This window comes from Ursus maritimus, unplaced genomic scaffold, assembly GCF_017311325.1.
Source record: "Ursus maritimus isolate PB19 unplaced genomic scaffold, ASM1731132v1 scaffold_13, whole genome shotgun sequence".
NCBI lineage: Eukaryota > Metazoa > Chordata > Mammalia > Carnivora > Ursidae > Ursus > Ursus maritimus.
In genome coordinates this window covers 70474582-70494154 of record NW_024423675.1, presented here as the reverse complement: position 1 = coordinate 70494154, position 19573 = coordinate 70474582, and the positions used below count along the sequence as shown (strand labels likewise).

Genomic DNA, 19573 nt, shown 5'->3' with positions numbered 1-19573 from the left:
ACGCCTTCCTCTCCCATAGGAGGGTAAAAGCACAGCGCACGGTGGCTAGAAGATGAAAGAAGTGTTACAGTCTGGATAGGACTTTTCCAGACCTAAATATTCAGGCGGCAGCATTTTCACTTCCAACCCAGACTAACCTCCTACAGACACAAACTCCCCAGCCCTTCAAAACCCAGAGCTAGAGGCAAAGTGTGACCTGAGAGCCTATTAAAATAAACACACTGAGGGCTTCAGAGGGGACGGGGGTGGGGGATTGGGATAGGCCGGTGATGGGTATTAAGGAGGGCATGTACTGCATGGAGCTCTGGGTGTTATACACAAATAACGAATCATGGAACACTACATCAAAAACTAAGGATGTACTGTATGGTGACTAACGTAACATAAGGAAAAATTATTTAAAAATAAATAAATAAACAGATATTGCTGAAAAATCCTAGAGTTTAGCCTATTCTCTAGGGTACCACATAATTTCAGAGGTTTTTCTATAAAACTCCTTAAAGAAAATAAAGGCAATAAACTCCTGGACACTGGTCTCAGCAATTTGGATTTATCTCCTGAGGCAACAAAAGCAAAGGCAAAAAAAAAGCGAAAAGAAACTATTGGGACTTCATCGAACTAAAAAGCTTCCGCCATGGAACGCCTGGGTGGCTCAGCTGGTAAAGCGCCTGCCTTCGTTCTGCTCAGGTCGCGAATCCCAGGATGGAGCCCTACATTAGGCTCCCTGCTCAGCAGGGAGTCGGCTTCTCTCTCTGCCCCTCCTCCGGCTTATGCTCTCTCTCTCTCAAATAAATGAATATATCTTTAAATAAATAAATAGAAAGCTTCTGCCCAGCAAAGGAAACTGTCAATAAAATCAAAAGGTAACCTAGTGAATGGAAGAAGACAGTTGCAAATGACATATCCAATAAGGGTTAGTATCCAAAATAGATAAAGAACTTATAGAACTCAACACCAAAAAAACAAACGATCTGATTAAAAAATGGGCAGAGGACCTGAATAGACACTTCTCCAAAGAAGACATCCAGATGGCCAACAGACATACGAAAAGATGGTCAACATCACTCATCACCAGGAAGATGCAAATCAAAACCACAGTGAGATACCACCTCACACCTGTCAGAATGGCTAAAATTAACAACACACAAGACGACAGGTGTTGGGGAGGACACAGAGAAAGGGGAACCCTCATGCACTGTTGGTGGGAATGCAGACTGGGGCAGCCACTCTGGAAGACAGTATGGAAGTTCCTCAAAAATTAAAAATAGAACTACCACGTGATACAGTAATTTCATTTCTGGGCATTTACCCGAAGAAAATGAAAACACGAATTTGAAAAGATATATGCACCCCTATGTTTGCTGCAGCATTATTTACAATAGCCAAGATATGGAAACAGCCCAAGTGGCCATCGACCGATGGATGGATAAGGAGCTGGCACGCGTGCGTGCACACACCCACACAGGAGTATCAGTCAGCCATAAAAGAGAATGAAATCTTGCAACAACACAGATGGACCTAGAGGGTCTTATGCTAAATGAAATAAGCCAGACAGACAAATACCACATAATTTCACTTATATGTGGAATCTAAAAAACAAAACAAATGAACAAACGAAAGCATACTCATAAATACAGAGAAGAAAGTGGTGGTTGCCAGAGACAAGGGGGGGGTGGGATGATGAACGAAGATAAGGGAAGGGGATTAAGAGGTACAGACTTCCAGTCATAAAATAACTAAGTCATGATAAAAGTACAGTGTAGGGAATGTAGTCAATAATACTGGAGTAAGTCTGTATGCTGACAGATGGTAACCATACTTAACATTATGTGCGTTTTGTAATTTATACAAATGTCGAATCACCATGTTGTAAACCGGAAACGAATATAATATTGTACATCAACTATACTTCAATTAAACATTTAAAAAATTAAAAATAAAACTGCCTAAATAGGAAAAACAAAATTTCGGAGGTTTTACTCTGGCATGCACTTTGAAACTACAGCAGAAATGTTTACAGCAATTTGGTTCGTCTTCTTAAATGCCTAAAAATCAAGAAAAAGAGAAGAGGAAAATTGAGTTTGGCAATTCCTAAAAGAAAAGCCTGATTTTCTCACTCAAACTTTCAATTTGCTAGGCTCTACATTCAAAGGAGTAAAGAACTTGAGAAAAGTTCTTTGCTAGTCTAACTCCCTTCAAGTTGTAACATTTTATACAGAAAACAGAAAAACGACATAATCAAACTTGGTCTTCTGCTATTCCCAAAGGACAGACACACGGATCCACTTTGTACAATCTCCTGTATGTAACGAAGACATTTCCCCTGGGAGCAAAGTTGTGAAACTGTACACACTTGCAGCACCTCCCCCACGAAAACTTCACCCAGCTTACACTGACCACTCTCACTCGGCCTGGAGGGGCCGAGAGGGTCTGTGGGGGTGTGCTGGGGGCAGCAGCAGGCAAGGGGAGAGCGAGAAGTCGTCGATTACAACTGCTCAATTGCTGGGATTTTCAAGTTTAATAAACCATCCCTCAGGCTTTTAAAGAAAAATATCTGTCCCACACATGGGGGTTGGCAGAGAGCAGGGGCTGGAGCAGGGTTAGAGTAGGGCGGGAGATAGCCGAGACAGGGGCAGAGCTGCCTGACCAGTCTTCCCACCGACACCTCTATTTCTGGACAAATTTCTGTAGCCACCGTCTTCTTGAGTTGCACAAAGGCACCATGTAGACTACAGCCTAGGGAGGGAAAGCCCTACCAGAACAAGAAAGTCTCTGGGACAAGGAGACAGAATCTGCAGGTCAAGACTGTGGTGACAGTCAAGGGACTGTAGCACAGAACACCAGAGCTGGCCCTGTGCAGAGGGGGTTTCCAAAATCTGCACAGAGGTGCCCTTGAGGTCCTAGTGGAGAACAGAGCTCTAACGTGTCCAGAGCAAAACTCAGGGAGGCTGGACAAGACAAGCTATAATGCTTTTCACATTATTTTAAATGATTAGAAAATTATCAAAAGAAGAATATTCTGTGACACAGGAAGATTAAACAAAATTCAAGTTTTGTGACATGGGAAAAGTAGATTAAGCTTTACTGAAACACAGCTATGCTCGTGTGACAGATTGTTGTGTCTACATTGCAACAGCAGAGTAGATCTGTTACACAGACTACAGGGGCCCTCAAAGCCTAAAATATTTATTATCATCTGGCCCTTCGCAGAAAAAGTTTGCCAGCCCCTGGTTTAAAGTACAAATAAGAATCATATGGGATTTAAAACGTATGCATAATCTCAAAAGATTACACAAATGTAACATTCTTGACATGACCAAACATTTATGTAACGTTCTCGCAAAAACCAAGATACAGAGATTGAGGACAAACTAGTGGTGAACAGGGGACAGGGCCGGAGGGCAGGACACAAAGGGGCAGCATGAGAGAGTTCCTTGTGGGGACGGGCCAATTCTGTATGTTGACGTCAAACAGAATGTATACAACTACACACACACACACACACACACAAATAAATGAGCGAATGTAAAAAATGATAAAACTGATTACTGTCTGTACTCTAGTTAATAAAACTGCACTCATGTTAATTTCCTGGCTCTGATACTGTTCTTTATTACACAAGCTGTCTGTCATCTGTGGGTGAGTCTGGGGCAAGGGTACAGGAAAGTCTATGTACTATTTTTGCAACTCCCAGGAGTGTATAATTATTTCAAAATTAGAAGTTTAAAAAATATACAGAAGACATAAAGCAACAATAGCAAAAATAATGAGAAAATGAAAGTTCGCAGTTATGAGGTATTTACATCACACACAATGTCATTATGATACTATTTGAAGGCAAATGTGATAACTTAAAGATAAACATTAATAACTCTCGAGTAACCACTAAAAACAAAAACAAAAACAAAAAAACACGTAAATCTAATAATCCAAGAGAGGAGATAAAACAAAATACTAAAAATTCCATTAGTCCAAAAAGTCAGAAAAGGAGAAAGTAACGGAAAAAAGACATCAAAGGGCAAAATGAAAGACTTAAACCCAATCATAACAATAATTACAATGAATGTAAGTGAACTAAATTCTGTAATTAAAAGAAAGATTATCAGGGGTGCCTAGGTTAAGAGTCTGGCTCTTGATCTCAGGGTAGTAAGTTCGAGCCCCACACTGGGGGCTTGAAAAAAATTAAATAAATAAATAAAAGAAAAAATAAAAGAAAGATTGTCAAACTGGATATGCTGCTTAAAAGAAATGTACATTAAGTTTAAAGAAATAGTTAAAAATAAAAGGACAGAAAAAAGACATACCATGCAAACATTAATCATAAGAAAACTGGAGTGCACATGTTAGTGTCAAACAAAGCCAACTTCAAGATGAGGACTGTCACCAGATTTTTTTTTAGAGGGAAATTCATCATGTTAAAAGGGTCAATTCATTAAGTAACAGAACGTATATGCACCGGACAGTGGAATTTCAAAAATATCTGAAGCCAAAACTAACAGAACTGAGGGAATAAATAAAAACACCCACAAGAGCACCTGCAGATCTCAACAGTCTGCTCTCAAGAACTAAGTAAAAAAGGAAATGGGGAGAAGACCTGAACAGCCCTATTAACCCTGCTCTCAGTTTAGAACAGCAACTGTAAACATACATCATTTTCAAGGACACATGGGATCCTAAGCCAAGCCAGGCAAGCAACACAGAATATGCCTCATCACCATAAGTAAACCAGCAACAGCAGCATTTTATGTTCACACCCTAAAAATGTAAACTTCATGGAGAAAGTAAAAAAATCGAAAAAGAAGAAAGTAAAGATCAATTGTGAAGTCAAGTTCAATTTGAGTAATTTTTCCTGTTATTCTAGTTAAGTAATCAAGTTATCAATATGGCTGCAAATAAACTGCATTAACAAAGTATGAAGTTTAAGTTAGTGAAGTTTACAATATTTGGACTTCATTTAATAAACTAAAAACAATTCCAGGCAGGAGCGCCTGGGTGGCTCAGTTGGTTAAGCATCTGCCTTCAGCTCAGGTCATGATCCCGGGGTCCTGGGATCGAGCCCCGTGTTGGGCTCCCTGCTCGTTGGGAAGCCTGCCTCTCCCTCTCCTAACCCTAACTCATGACCTACTCATGCTCTCTCTATCTCTCTCTCAAAATAATAAAATCTTTTTAAAAAATTAAAAACAATAACAAATAAATAAAAACAATTTAGGCAAATGCTCTACAATGTAAAAATTTTTTTCATGATTAAGATATCTTTTTTAATCATTAGAACCAATGTGAAATCACTCGTGTTAAGAAAGAATGTGGAGAGAGAAGCACATAAGAAAAAGAAATAGAAAAAAAATATTTTTTTTAAGATTTTATTTATTTATGTGACAGAGAGACAGCCAGCGAGAGAGGGAACACAGCAGGGGAGTGGGAGAGGAAGAAGCAGGCTCCCAGCGGAAGAGCCCGATGTGAGACTCAATCCTGGAACACCGGAATCACGCCCTGAGCCGAAGGCAGACGCTTAATGACTGCACTACCCAGGCGCCCCAGAAAAAAATTATTTAAATACTATCTGGTCCCAAAGTTTACACCATAAGTTCTTTTGTTTCTGTCTTTTAATTAGTGTAAACATCTGTCTCATGTCTTCCTTTGGGCACAGAAGCCTCTGGATTCTGACAACACGTGGGAAAAGGCAGTGTATGCTGAGAATCTAATAAAAACTGGATTCAGAGAACCTTGCCACTCCACACCCTGCCAAAGCAAAGAATAATGACAGCATTTGACTTGGACGATTCTGTCACCACAGGCAGGTTATGTAAATGCTTACTTTCTGGAATAATAGAGCAATATTAATCCTAATATTGGTACGTCTGGAAATAATGGAGTTTAGGTAAAAGGACTGCAGACACCTTTTCATCAAGATCTTACTGCGTCTGTCTCCCGTCACAATCACAGTGTGCGTGGCCCCATTTCTCATCAAAGCACTCTCAGACCAGTGTCAGACCAGTGTCCCAGGATGCCAGTCACAGGTGAGCAGGACCTTGCCTAAGAAGTAACTACACATGTGAAGCGTCACTAGTCTCTACTCTGAAGTGCTCTTCTCCACTTCCAATGGCACCCCCCCTCTGAAAAGAGAGCAGTAGGGCCTAATTAATTTTCCGACTGGCGATGAAGGCCCCCCAACTTTCCTGCTCTGGCCACTGACAGTCCTTTCTCTACACTCTTGCTGTTACTGCACAAGGAAAACACAGATGGGAAAACCTAAATACAAACACTCTAAAGGAAAATTTTGTTAATACTTTAAGATATGATGTACTAGATTTTACAGAATTATTTTATGAAAATCACATTTGGAAGAAGAATAAGTAGACATTGTCTTCTAATAATAAACATACCCTACACTTCTGCAGGAGGAAAGGGTTTTCACATTTTTCAGAAAACACAAATCCTTTTAAGGAATAAAAATTAAACATTTCATAAAAACAATGCACTCTTCTTTTAATGAATACTGATCAACTGTTTGCTAATTAGAGATGTCCCACGGCGTTTACCCTTAATGTTGTACAGATGTAAGTGGCATTCTCAATTACAGATTTTACAGAGAAACAAAACCCTTTTTAATTGTATCTGTGTCCCGAAAGAATGCATTCGACTTCATTTGGCCTGTTTCTCAGAACCCAGCTCGGAGCAGCAGTGCTGCTGAGAGACCAACCAGCTCACCTCTCCCGTCCCCCAGCAGGAGGGAGTACACGCGCTGCCGCACCGGGCGGTACACGAAAGCCTGGCTGGGCAGAGCCTGGTCGAGGGCGTCCTCCAGCGTGTTACTGCATTCGATCTCCCCGCTGCTCATGATGTTGTACACCAGGTAGCTCTCCGCCCGGACGTGGTGCGCTCTAGCGACCTGCACAAGATGCAAATACAACTGCGTTCTCCTTGAAAACAAAACAGTGACCTTCGGTAGAAAATTCAACACCTTTTTATCCCATGCCAGTGCTTTTAGGCACTGAGAAATAAGAGTAATGGTCCCTCAAACTCATGACATTGAGCTGACATTGTTTCCTTTCCTCGGCGCTTCTAGGCTCCAAACTGTCCGTTTCTCCTCCTCCACCTCCAACCTCCAACTGCCTACCAGACTTCCCATACTGACTTCTGCAGCATCTCAGCATTTTGTCTACCTCATGACAGGCCTCACCACGAAGACTCTAACTGAATCCAGTCCACTTCTCCCCTCTCCAACCCACCCTCCACAGCACCAACAACCTGTCTTCTTAGAAAGAGGTCCAGTCACTGCCCTCCTCAAAGCATCTCAATGGCTACCACAAATCTTCGCCCTTAACATCCAAGGCCCCAAAGTCCTCTTCCTATGGCACCAACCCACCTCACAGAAACCAGTCACAATGGACACCTTCACTTCCTCAGGAATACTCAATCCTTCTCCATCCTCACTTGGGCTCCAGGAAATGTACCCCCTCAGGGCACTCCCACCCTCCCACTTCATAAGCTCCTCTCCCGTTAGGGTTCACCTCAAGTGTCACCCTGTCTTCTGCTCCCAACCAGGACTCACCTCCCCTTGCCTAATGGGACACATCCCACATCTACCCTATAGTAGTTATCTTATCTGATCTCCTCTGGTAAACTAAACTTCCCTGGGATCAGAAACTGTGTCCAGGGGCACCTGGGTGGCTCAGTCATTAAGCATCTGCCTTCAGCTCAGGTCATGATCCCAGCGTTCTGGGATCCAGCCCCGCATCGGGCTCCCTGCTCAGCGGGGAGTCTCCTTCTCCCTCTCCCACTCCCCCTGCTTGTGTTCCCTCTCTCGCTGCCTCTCTGTCAAATAAATAATCAAAATCTTGAAAGAAACAAACAAACTGCGTCACAGTCATTCACCTGTTCAGTAATTCCTTGCTGAGCAAAACACATGTGCTGCACACCCCGTTTCTGCCTTGCAACCAGCAACGCTGGCACGAGGTAGGTGATGAGATACTGGGCTGTATTCCACTTTCTCCTTAAAAAAGGGAGCTAAGGGGTACCTAGGTGGCTCAGTCAGTTAAGCCTCTGCCTTTGGGTCAGGTCATGGTCTCTGGGTCCTGGGATCGAGCCCAACAGCAGGCTTCCGTCTGCTTCTCCCTCTCCCTCTGCCATTCTCCCTGCTTGTGCTCACTCTCTCTCAAACAAATAAGTTCTTTAAAAAAAAAAAAAAAAAAAACGAGCTAAGATCAGAGGCCTATAATAACCTACATACAGGTTTTATTTTTTCTGTGAAGAACATTCTTATTAGTGTAGGAAGTGATTTACCGAGACAACTACTCAAAATTCAAATCCAAACAGTCTGCCACAAAAGGCATTTAAAATGTGGTGTTAGGACAATTTGGAATGTCGAAAACTCTGTGAATCAGTGTTCTATTTATACATACTTTTAAGTAGTTCTAGTTATTTTGATTCATTTTTGTAGAATTGAGTCTCTTCCTATTCCTCCCTTTCTTCAGATATAAAGTAGGTTTAATGAAAGTGCCAACCTCACAGAACTATCCTGAGGATTAAATGGGTCAACACAAATGGTGAAGGAGAGCTCGCACGCTGCACACGGACCCACTGCAGCCACTGTCATGAGGCTACACACGTTATAACATGTCTATCTCCTTGCTGAAATGTCTTGAAATCAGGATGGCAGACAAGCTAGCAACTTTAAGGTCAGTAAGGTTAAAAAGTACTTTTTAAAGGATTGTTATCTGATAACTCTAACGGAAGATCATCGGAAATGAGCTATTTCTATATGTGCCCTTTTGATACTGAATCTATCAGAAACACTATAGATATGTTTTTTATGATCCTTTTGAGGCAAAATAGCTTCTGACTTATTTTCCCATTCCCTCTTCCATTTCTGAGACTTTCAAGAGAGATGGTATTTTAACAAATCTATCTAGAAAGTTGTAATAAATTATATTCACCCTACCAAGAAATCTATAGTTTTGGCAACTGTACAGAATTTGAGGTATTTTCTGGGTGTATACAGGGTTTTTCAGATACGTTCTCTACAATCAGAATTGTAATTCACTAATTAGAGCAGAATTATCTAATAAGTACCTTTTACCTCTGCCCTTAACTACAGATCTATATAGCACTCCACACTTGGAAAAACCTTAACATATCCACCTAATCTAAAAATTCTAACTTAATAAGTCAGTTTATCCAACATTATGGAAAACATATAATTTACTCTTAAAATTTAACTGATTTTTCCAAAATATTCTGCTATGAAGAAAACACAGATATCTGGCTGTGATACGTGCCCAGGATAACTGCTGTGCACTACAGCCTTCTACCTAAGGGTTTTTCGGGGACTTTGGGGGGTTGAAATACATACATGTGGAATTGCAGTTACCTATTTGATAGGGCTGGAAGATGCCACTGCAAACAAATTTTAAGGAAAAATGTAAGGGGAACTGAAGAAACTTCGCACGATTGTTTTCAAAGATATCCTGAAGTCAATCAATGGGAGAGTTGTAGTGTGGACAACAAGTGATCCGCCCTTCCACAATGGTCCAACTTCCCCTGCAGGCAGGCCTCCCACCACTCTCCTCCCCTGTTCCCTATCCAAGGCTCTTCCCACCCCAAACTTCCTGAAGGAGCAAGCACTCCCCAGCTCCGGCCTTTGCCTCCACGGTACTCCTCAAACCCTGGCCATCTGACCTCCACCAGGCCCGTGTGACAGTGGCTCTCTCAGGCCACGAAACCCTCCCAACTGCCAACCCCAACAGCCACCTAGCCCCAGTTCTACTTTACTCTGCAGCGCCTGACACTCCTGGCCGTTTCTCCTCTCATTCTTGAAACGTACCTCCTTGGGTTTCTGCTGGGGTCACCGCTTCTCATTCCCCTCCCTGTCTGACCACCTCTCTCAGTCCTTGTGTTCAGAAGGCTCCATCCTACACGTAGTCCTCTCCTTGGAGGGTTTCCATTACCACGTACAGTCGGATGACTTTCAGATATCTGTCTCCCGCCCAGTAATGGAACTTGAGGCCTGTTTTCTAAGCATCAGATGGTTTTCCAATGTTATCCTCTGTGTCAAACCCTTCCTCACCTCTCCTTGAGTCATGGCAACACCCATCCCAGAGCGCAAGAGGACCCTTACCTCCATAGCAAGACTTAACGTTTTAATGTTTCTTCCTCCCCTTTGCCATTGTCCCAATTCTAGCTCTTTTGTCTTCCACCTTGGTTTCTGCAACAGTCACATTAGTCCATTCTCTGCAGTATAACCAATGTTTCAAAAAACAAATACCTGATCACAGGACATCCCTGCTTAAAGATATCCAATATCTCCTCAATGTGTATAAAAACTAAGTCTTAAATTCTTCCACATGCTGCCCTTTGTGGTCTCACCCAATCTGTAGGAACTCTCTTTGAAGGAAACTGGGTGAGATGGCCAGCATGTCCAGTAAAAAAGCAAAGGCCAAGGATGGGTCCTGTTGGTGTAGTGAATGCAAGTCAGGGTTTGTGAAGAGCCCAAGCCCAGAAAGGGCATGTGCAAGGCCATACACAAATGGGAAATGAGTGTGAGTTGGGAACCAGCAAGGGCCAAGTCAAAACAGAAAAAGCAGGGGCCCAGAGTAGTTTCGTGCATGCTGGTGGGTGATGCTGCCTCGTGCTCAACAGAAGTCCTGGGCCAGGTGAAAAGCAGACCCTGCCTCCCCCCCCAGGAAGTGAGAGGCACCCTGCATGCTCTACTTTTGCTCTGCTGTTCCTCCACTTGTGTGCCTTTCCATGTCCTGTCCTTCAGGCAAACTGTTACAGTGGCTCCAAGGCCTACATCACGTGTCACCTCTGAAGCCAAGTGTAAGTCTAGGAGCAGGGTGGCTTCCTGGCAAATTCCTCCATGCCCATGCTTCTAGGCTACTGACCATGACTGTCTCACCCCTCCATGTGCCATCTCGTAAAGTCAAACTTTGCAGTTGCCTGGGTTCAAATCCAGGCTCTGCCAACTACTAGTTGTGTGGTTGCCGACAGTGTCATTCAGCCTTTTCACACCTGTGTCCTCATGTGGTCACAGAGGCAAGCGCATCTAGAATCAGAGCTATATGACGACTAAGGGAAATAACATGAAGAATACCCTCTGGTCTTAGAGGAGAATCATCTAAACTAGCATTTTTACATCCAACCTCATAATAAAACCAAATAAGTTTAAGCAAAGTTAGACTTAGCTCTTCTCTGTTCATCTTTCTGACTTTGAGTAACAAGTCTGTTCAGGTGACTTCTAGTTCTCTGCTGAGACCTGGCCTCCCCTCCCCCCACCCCCCACCTCTTTCCTACTGTCTCACCACACTTCCACCTGCAGCTCTGATTCTGCCTTTCCTCCAACTTCTAACCCACATTCTTTTCCTTCTACAAAGCACTTAAGGATGCTTCCAGGTAGGATAATTTTAACCCCTTAATACTTTTTCACTGGTAACTTTCTTAACATGTGTTCACATCCTACTTTTTTTTTTTTTTAAGATTTTTTATTATTATTTATTTATTTGACAGAGATAGAGACAGCCAGCGAGAGAGGGAACACAAGCAGGGGGAGTGGGAGAGGAAGAAGCAGGCTCATAGCGGAGGAGCCTGATGTGGGGCTCGATCCCAGAATGCCGGGATCACGCCCTGAGCCGAAGGCAGACGCTTAACCGCTGTGCCACCCAGGCGCCCCCACATCCTACTTTTTACTATAATTTTTTATGTTAGTAAATTAGCTTATCTGCTACATTGTATGTAATAGAGAAAGAGCTGAAAGACTTTTCAAGACAGGAGAAGCCACGTAGTTGTACAAGAAGAAGGGAAGACGTCACTAAAGGAAAGGCCCTAAGGATACAAGAGAAAGGGAATACCGCCTTCAAGACTTAGTGAGCAGCTACTTTGAGACAATGTGACAGGCGAAAGGGGCTCAGCAGTGAGAAAAACAAACAAGACTGTCCTCACAGCACTGTCACAAGCATGAAATTCCAGTGAGGGGTGAGCCACAGCAGGTGCCACACGGTGGATGGCCAGGGGCCATCTCTGAGTGGGTGACCACCCAACTGTGATAGAAAAGACTAGTAAGCATTGACCAGCACAGGGGCAGGGGGGTTCCCAGGAGGCAGAAGAGCACCTGTAGGGCCATGTTAGAGCAGGGACTGACCAGCTGGAGGTGGCAGTGGTGAGGTGGTGGCAGGCCATTGCCTGCTTAAGGCTACTGTTCCTACTCTTCGAAGGGTTATGGAACGAAAATAAAGGGCTTTATTTCTGCATGCAGCACGGTAAGTGGATTGGAAGGGGCAAAAGTCTATACAGAAAAGTTGTTAGAGATTTCTGAGTAATCCAGAAAAGAGGCAGCTTATACCTACGATGGTGAGACTAATTGAATAGGTACCAGTAACAAGACAGGGAGAGAATAGTTATAAAAAACAGGAGAGAGAAGTCCCAGGTTTGTAACTTGTGTAACTGGATGGAGGATGGGGACACTGTGAGGAACAACAGAAGGGCTGTGGGGAAGAGATAACACGTGTAGCCTGCCTAGTACAGAACCTCACACATAATAGGTGGCTAATAAATAGCAACCCTCCATAAAAACCCTCAGGGCTCTATGTCACTTGCAGAATTAAGTGCCAACTCCTGGTGGGGCATATAATAATCTTCACAATCTGGCTACACTCCACGTTTCCCAACCTCTCTCCCCGTATCTCCCCTCAGACCCCGTACTCCAGCCTAGCAACAGATATTTGCCTATTTGTTATAATTTCAGCTCCCATGAAGGTCTGGTTCCACTTCCAGTTCTTCAGGAATGTCTCTCTGTATTTCACCCACAGTGATCACTCTCCTTCAAATTCCTAGAGCTCTCTTCTATGACAGGCATGCACCAGTATCAAACATACCTTATAATGTGAGCTTCCAATGCATATGTCATACTTCCTAACTACACTTCCTAGCTTCCTGTTCTGTGCTCCCCACAGTGCCTTAATTATGACAAGTAGTCAATATTCACTGGCAAATCCACCAGTGGATATATTTTCAATCATGACACCCAGATTTGGGTGGGCACATCTACGTACCTTTAAGATTTCAGGGTCTGAAACCAAGGTTTCTTGTTTGACTTCAGGTTCCATATTCATGAGGTCTTGTTGTTTAATTGCAGGGTCTATACACATGGGTGCTTCTAGCTTAAATTCGGAATCTGCCCCTACAGGTAACTTTTGCTTGATTTCAGTGTGTGTACATTTGGGAACGCCTTGCTTGGATTCAAGGTGAACTTCTTGCTTGGATTCAGGATCTATACAAATGGGAATTCCTTGCTTGGGTTCAGGATCTGTACACATGGGAACTCCTTGCTTGGGTTCAGGGTCTGTACACATAGGAACTCCTTGCTTGGGTTCAGGGTCTGTACACATGGGAACTCCTTGCTTGGGTTCAGGGTCTGTACACATAGGAACTCCTTGCTTGGATTCAGGATCTATACAAATGGGAATTCCTTGCTTGGGTTCAGGATCTGTACACATGGGAACTCCTTGCTTGGGTTCAGGGTCTGTACACATGGGAACTCCTTGCTTGGGTTCAGGGTCTGTACACATGGGAACTCCTTGCTTGGGTTCAGGACCTGCACACATGGGAACTCCTTGCTTGGGTTCAGGACCTGTACACATGGGAACTTCTTGCTTGGGTTCAGGGTCTGTACACATGGGAACTCCTTGCTTGGGTTCAGGACCTGTACACATGGGAACTCCTTGCTCGGGTTCAGGGCCTGTACACATGGGAACTCCTTGCTCGGGTTCAGGGCCTGTACACATGGGAACTCCTTGCTTGGATTCAGGATCTGTACACATGGGAACTCCTTGCTTGGATTCAGGATCTGTACACATGGGAACTCCTTGCTTGGATTCAGGATCTGTACACATGGGAACTCCTTGCTTGAGTTCAGGATCTGTACACATGGGAACTCCCTGCTTGGATTCAGGGTCTGAACTCATGGATACCACCTGCTTGTCCAAAGTTATTAAACTCTTGGGTTTTTGGAAAAACCACGGAGATTTCTGTCCTGGCAAAAGATATGATGCCACGCCCTTATAAAAAAGAGCTTTGTTTGGTCCCAAAGGTAGCATCTCTTCTAGCTTTTTCTCACCTTGATGCAAGTGAAGAACTTTAGATATATGGTCTGCTACAGCTAAGATTATGTTACCCTTTCTGTCAAAGTTCTCCTTTACAGAGGTATAGGAAGACAAGCATTTGTACCGAAAGCTTTCAAACATGCCCTCTGGGATTATGTCATTGCCAAGTAGGCAGGCCAGAAGAGGAAGGTCTGCCAGGCTGATATCCAGACTCTCACAGAGCTTCTCTCTACAGAGCATGACAGTACTGAGACTCTCCAGGCAGAGATCACTAATTGAAAAGTAAGGACAAGTATCATAAATTAAGTAGTCAGTGTCTTCTCCAAGAATCCCAAGACAGTTATGCTGGAGGCCGTAAGATGCCACCTCATAGTCAGCCTCCTGTAAGGAACACAGGGTTTCCTGACCCAGGGTCTTCAAAGCAAATCGTGTAAAGATGGCCAGCCCCGATGGGATGAAGAACATGTTCCTGCCTGGCTGCTCCTTGTGGGACTTGATATAATGGAAAATCCTGGAGATCTCCCTATTGTTCTTGAGTCTTCGTTTCACCCATTCATCTCTTTTATCCTGCTCCACCATGCCGTCAAAGAAGAATATCAACTTGATGCCAACAGCTGTAAAAGTCTTAACAAAATCCCGCAAAGCAGAAAAGTATTCCCGCCACTGGCCACCGCAGATCCAAGATTCAGGAGTATACCAGTATCTGAGACAACACATGGCATCAACCACAATGGTAGGAGTACATCCAGGATGCTTGTTTCGGTGGTGTTCGGCCAGTTCTTTGAAATTCACTACTGTACATATATGTGGGCAGGTACTGCCCACAAATCCCTGCAAACCTCTCACACCCATAGCAACTCCTGGAAAGGATCTGGAAAGGAAAATAAATTAGTAATTATGGCATTACTACTCGACATACAATACCTTTTAAAGCAAACACAAGACAGTATTTAATATTCACTCTCTAGTTGCAAAACACTCTAGTCACTAACAAGATATGGAACATGACATACAGGTTAGGAGCCTAAAGAGCTTTCACTGAAGACGAAGAGGCACTTTACCCAAGCGCGAGTCACCGCAGCCCACCTTCGCGAGCGTGACAGCGTTGCAACCTGCTAAAATTTGTACGAAGACTATTATTCAAGGGATTTCTCAACCAAATTAAAAACAGGGCAACAGTTTTCAAAGAAGTAATATTTTCCATCTAGGAACTCAGAAAGGAGTTAATTTTGAAAACCTAAAACATATATAAATACATTCAATATCCATGTTTCTCAGAATAATTTTGCTGAATGAAAAAAGACCAAGCAGGTGTACACACCACAGGACCCATTTGTATGCAGTTCTAGTTCACTGAGTGGGGCTGATGGGAAGCACCACAGAGCAGGCAGCAGTGGTCTGGCTTGGGGCAGGCGGGAGGGAGGGGCTTACGCAATGGAAACTTTTGGGATGATGGATATGTTCACTACTTCAATTGTGGTCATGGGCTGACAGGCAAACACATGCTAACCCTTGTCAAACTGTACACCGTAAAAAAGTGCAGTTTACTGTCTATCAAGTATACCTGAATAAAGGTATCAAAAAGAAAAATACATAAAAATTCACGAGGCCAAATTTCTGTAACATTCGAATTGGTGACTGACTGAGTCTGAATGGAAAACTGCCCACTCTGAAACACAGAAACATGGTAGTTCAAAGAGTCAGAACTCAAAATCTGGAAAAAAACTAAGCAGGGTACTTTAAATGTCATTGGTCAGAAAAAATTCCATGATGACATCTCTAACAGCCTATGATTTTCACTTTGGTTTTCTTTAAGGCTCATCAGGGCTTCACATCCATTGATAAAACAAACAAAAGTCCATACTACACAGCTCCAGAACCAACGAAGCCTGTCCAGGCTTGGGACTGAGGGCAGCAGCCATCAGCTGCTGACACACATCCGCGAATGATGATTCTGGCCTCATGGTGCACACACTTCCTACCAGACAGCACCGGGCACTCAAGACACAACATCTCCAGGCTTTAAAACAACTCAGACAGGCAAAAAACTATAAGCTCCATTTCACAAAGAAACCGCAAAAATTTACTATGCTGAGAAAAGGTACACTTACACAGGACTATCTTTTAAGAACTTACTGTCTGTTAATGGACACTGGCCCCTAAAAAAAATTTGAAGTTATCTGTTTAATAGCCACTAATACTGAAAATATATAAACATGGAGTGGACATAAATTTCACACACTTTAGTTGAACTTTAGAGAAATCTTGCTCGTTAAGTTATTAAATACAATGAAAGACACAATCTATAGACCCCAAACCACTGGAGAGCTATCACCAGCAAAGCATTTACCTTGGGAACATTACCAAGGTGAGTTTTTTGAAGCAGAAACTGGACTTCATAACATGATTGGTTCAACTATAAGGTAGTTCTACAGTTTGGGCCTCTGGGTATGGATCCTATGTTTACTAAGGTGACACTGTATTCCTGAAGACAGGTAGTTTTTCTCACGATATTCCAACACAGTAGTTTGGCACAGGTTTGGAAAGAGAATGGAAGAGCACAAAGAAGGGTGAGTCAGAGTGGATAAAAAAAACAATGCTTAGACTGCACAAACTCTAGGCCATTATTCTATGCCTAGCTTTGAAAAAAGCAGGCTTGCACGGTGTACTGATGATGAACGGACCAAAGGCAAATCTTACAGATTTGGACTCTTTCTCTATGGTGAGATGAGACTCCACAGGTTCCATAGTGAGTGCTAAGCATCTGACAGAGCCCACTGCCAGCACCTGGGGATATCCGCCCACCAAGCCCACCAGTGGCCAGTGGGCCCTCCTTGTTAGTCACTGGCTTGCTCTAGACACACATGAAGATAAAGCTGAAGCAAAATAGAACCTGCCTTCAGTCCCAGCTCCCACACAGACGTGGGTTCCCATTGGGCAGCAGCTCTGCCACATTTGGGTTGGCTGCCTTCCCTTACCGATAAAAAGGGATTTTTGTTTCAAGCATTTTTCTACTAAAACTGCAAGTGACAACATTGAGTTGCTCAAAACACTCTCCTCTTTATTTTGGGAGAAGTCAGGCTCAGCCTCTGCTTTGATTTTATTCAAATGTTTTCCTCCTTTCCCACCCAGCAGTGAAAAGCTCACTATTATAATGAAACATGTACTGGTTTTTCCTCTTTCACACTGCCAATTTCTCACATTTTGAATCACAAATTACCTCAGGAATGTTACGTTACAATGTGCTCTTCTATGGCATTTACAAAAAAAATTTTGGATGAGCAAAGACCTGGGAACTTGTGACACTGGATGATGCCTTCCGGTACTGCAGCTCTTCAAAGCTTCCAGTGCTCACGCCACCCACCCCTCAATGCACTTAGTGTGGTGTGAAATGAAATGCCTAAAAAAATAAGTTCCTTATGATTTTGATAACGTTTTCTTTTTTCCTGCTGACTTTGTTGTAAGAATACAGTATGTAATACATGTAACACATAAAATGTGTGAATCGACGTTATCAACACGGCTTCCCATCAACAGTAGGCTGTTAGTAGTTAAGTTCTTGAGGGGTCAGAAGTTATCTGTGGATTTTTGGCTGTGCGAAGGGGCCAATGCCCCTAACTTCTGCGTTGCTGAACAGTCAACCCCACTGAAGTTTTTTATTCTTTAAAGGTAGTTTTAAAAGATCATTGCAAATATATTGCAAATGTACACATATATACAATTTTCATTATTTAGATAATTGTTGTGTAGGAAAAAACCAGATGTCTCATTAGGGAGGAGTCTTACTGCCCAAAATGGAATCTGGGAATCACTTCCATTAATTTGGGCCTTCTCAGGGCAAATGACATCACTCTGTCATATCTCCAATACCCAGCACTGTCTCCAGCATGGCCGGGGCCCCGTAAGTACTTGTGAATGAATGACTAAATGAAGGCACTGAAGGGCAGGTGTATAAAGAGAAATCAGGAATCAATAAGTTTACAGACTGCAGGCAAAGAAAGAGTAGGAAGCAGTCACTGCCCTCCAGTAGTTGACAACTGGTTTGGGAAACAAAGCATCAATGCAGGAAAGCTTATGAAGGAGGGGCCAGCAGGCATAGGAGTAGAGCTGGAGTGAGTCACACTGGAAGGGGCCTCACTCCTAGACACCATTCCTTCTGTACAGCTGGACCAATCCCAACATCCTGGGTTACCATAAAATGAGGAAAGAGAAGTCCGGAAGCTCCTTTATTCACAATCTTTCACCTGACAGAACGCTGAAGAGTGCCATGCCTCAGCACAGACATAGCAACCTGTCTGCCACGGATGGAAGGGGACAGAGTCCCTCTGGACACAGCGACAAATGGACTCATGGCAGCCCACAGATTGGGGGGGGGGTGACGGACCACATACATACTTCCCATGCAGAGAGCAGTGTTTGCAGGACAATCAGTAGCAACGGCAGTGACCACCTGAAAGCACACCCAGCATCCAACAGTGTCAAAGCATAATTTCCAAAAGCTAAAAGACAACCCATGCACACATAAATTAATGAGGGAGGCCCCAAGATGGGAAACTTGTTCAGAGGGCGCTAAAGAGCTGTAATTGACTGAAATAAGTATTTTCGGTTGGAGACAAATCAGGTTGAAGTCCTACAGAGCAACGAAATCAAAACCTTTGGGTTTATTTTTATCAGACAAAAATAAAATAAAATAAATAAAGTAAAAATCAACAAATTAACATGTAACATCAGTGTCTGGGCTCTAATCAAGAGTGACCAGCAAAGTCAGAGAGCTACATTTGGTCGGAAGACTGAACAGCCTTGGGTGACTCTGTTGAACAATGGCCCATGTGACAGTGACAACATAAAAACATGCAGTCCTTTTCCCTGGCTTCACTTCCAAGTGTTAGGTAATATTTCCTCCCCTGGTAACACGCCGGCTGGGCCTACGCCCTCAGGGAGGGCCTCCTGTGGCTTGACGTGGAGCATCTGAGGTCTGTTCTTCTTCCCCTGCCTCCCCACTAACCTCCCCTACAAACAGAAGTGTATGGGACCCCTTTAAGACAGTAAGGGAAGACCAGGGACTAAAAACTCCCAAGAAATGAATGCTTACTCCACACCAGCATACGGGGCCATGTTAGCTCAGGGTTTACTGAGTATTTATGAATGCACAAACCAGATGAATGAGTAAGCTAAGAGTGGCTGCCACCTGGGTTGGTCTCCAAGCTTCAGAGGACCACCACCCAGGGCTCATTAAACTACTGACAAGACACTCTCCTGAACCAGATATCAATCAGGCTCCTCTGGGCCCTCCTTTCAACTAGGCCTCAACCTTGGGCTTCCTGGCTGAGTCCAGTTTCAGCAAGAGTCCTGCTGAGTCTGTCTGGAGAAAATTCCTACCCTTGATAGACGGTCAAGATCTGATCAAAGGCTGCATGCCCTTGGTTCTCATGGACCCCCTCCCTCTGCTGGCAGGCTACAAATCCCCAGGTGTCTGC

At 43.5% G+C, this 19573-nt stretch overlaps 1 protein-coding gene across 12 annotated transcripts in view; it reads right to left on the bottom strand.

Moving 5' to 3' along the window:
* Positions 1–19573, bottom strand: part of FAM120B (family with sequence similarity 120B) — a 107697-nt gene that overhangs the window by 81615 nt on the left and 6509 nt on the right. For 9 of the 12 annotated variants that reach the window (XR_005834437.1, XM_040628090.1, XM_040628083.1 and 6 more), the window contains exons 2-3: positions 13047–14967; positions 6709–6889 (exon numbers count right to left, since the gene is read on the bottom strand). The exons of 1 other annotated variant lie outside the window; for it this stretch is intronic. Coding sequence is in view for 10 of the 11 variants with exons in the window: in XM_040628090.1 (XP_040484024.1) it covers positions 6709–6889; positions 13047–14948 (2083 nt within the window). In the remaining variant the exon portion in view is untranslated. The remainder of the gene's footprint in view (positions 1–6708; positions 6890–13046; positions 14968–19573) is intronic. 2 more of the 12 variants (XM_040628089.1, XM_040628091.1) reach the window with 2 other exon arrangements.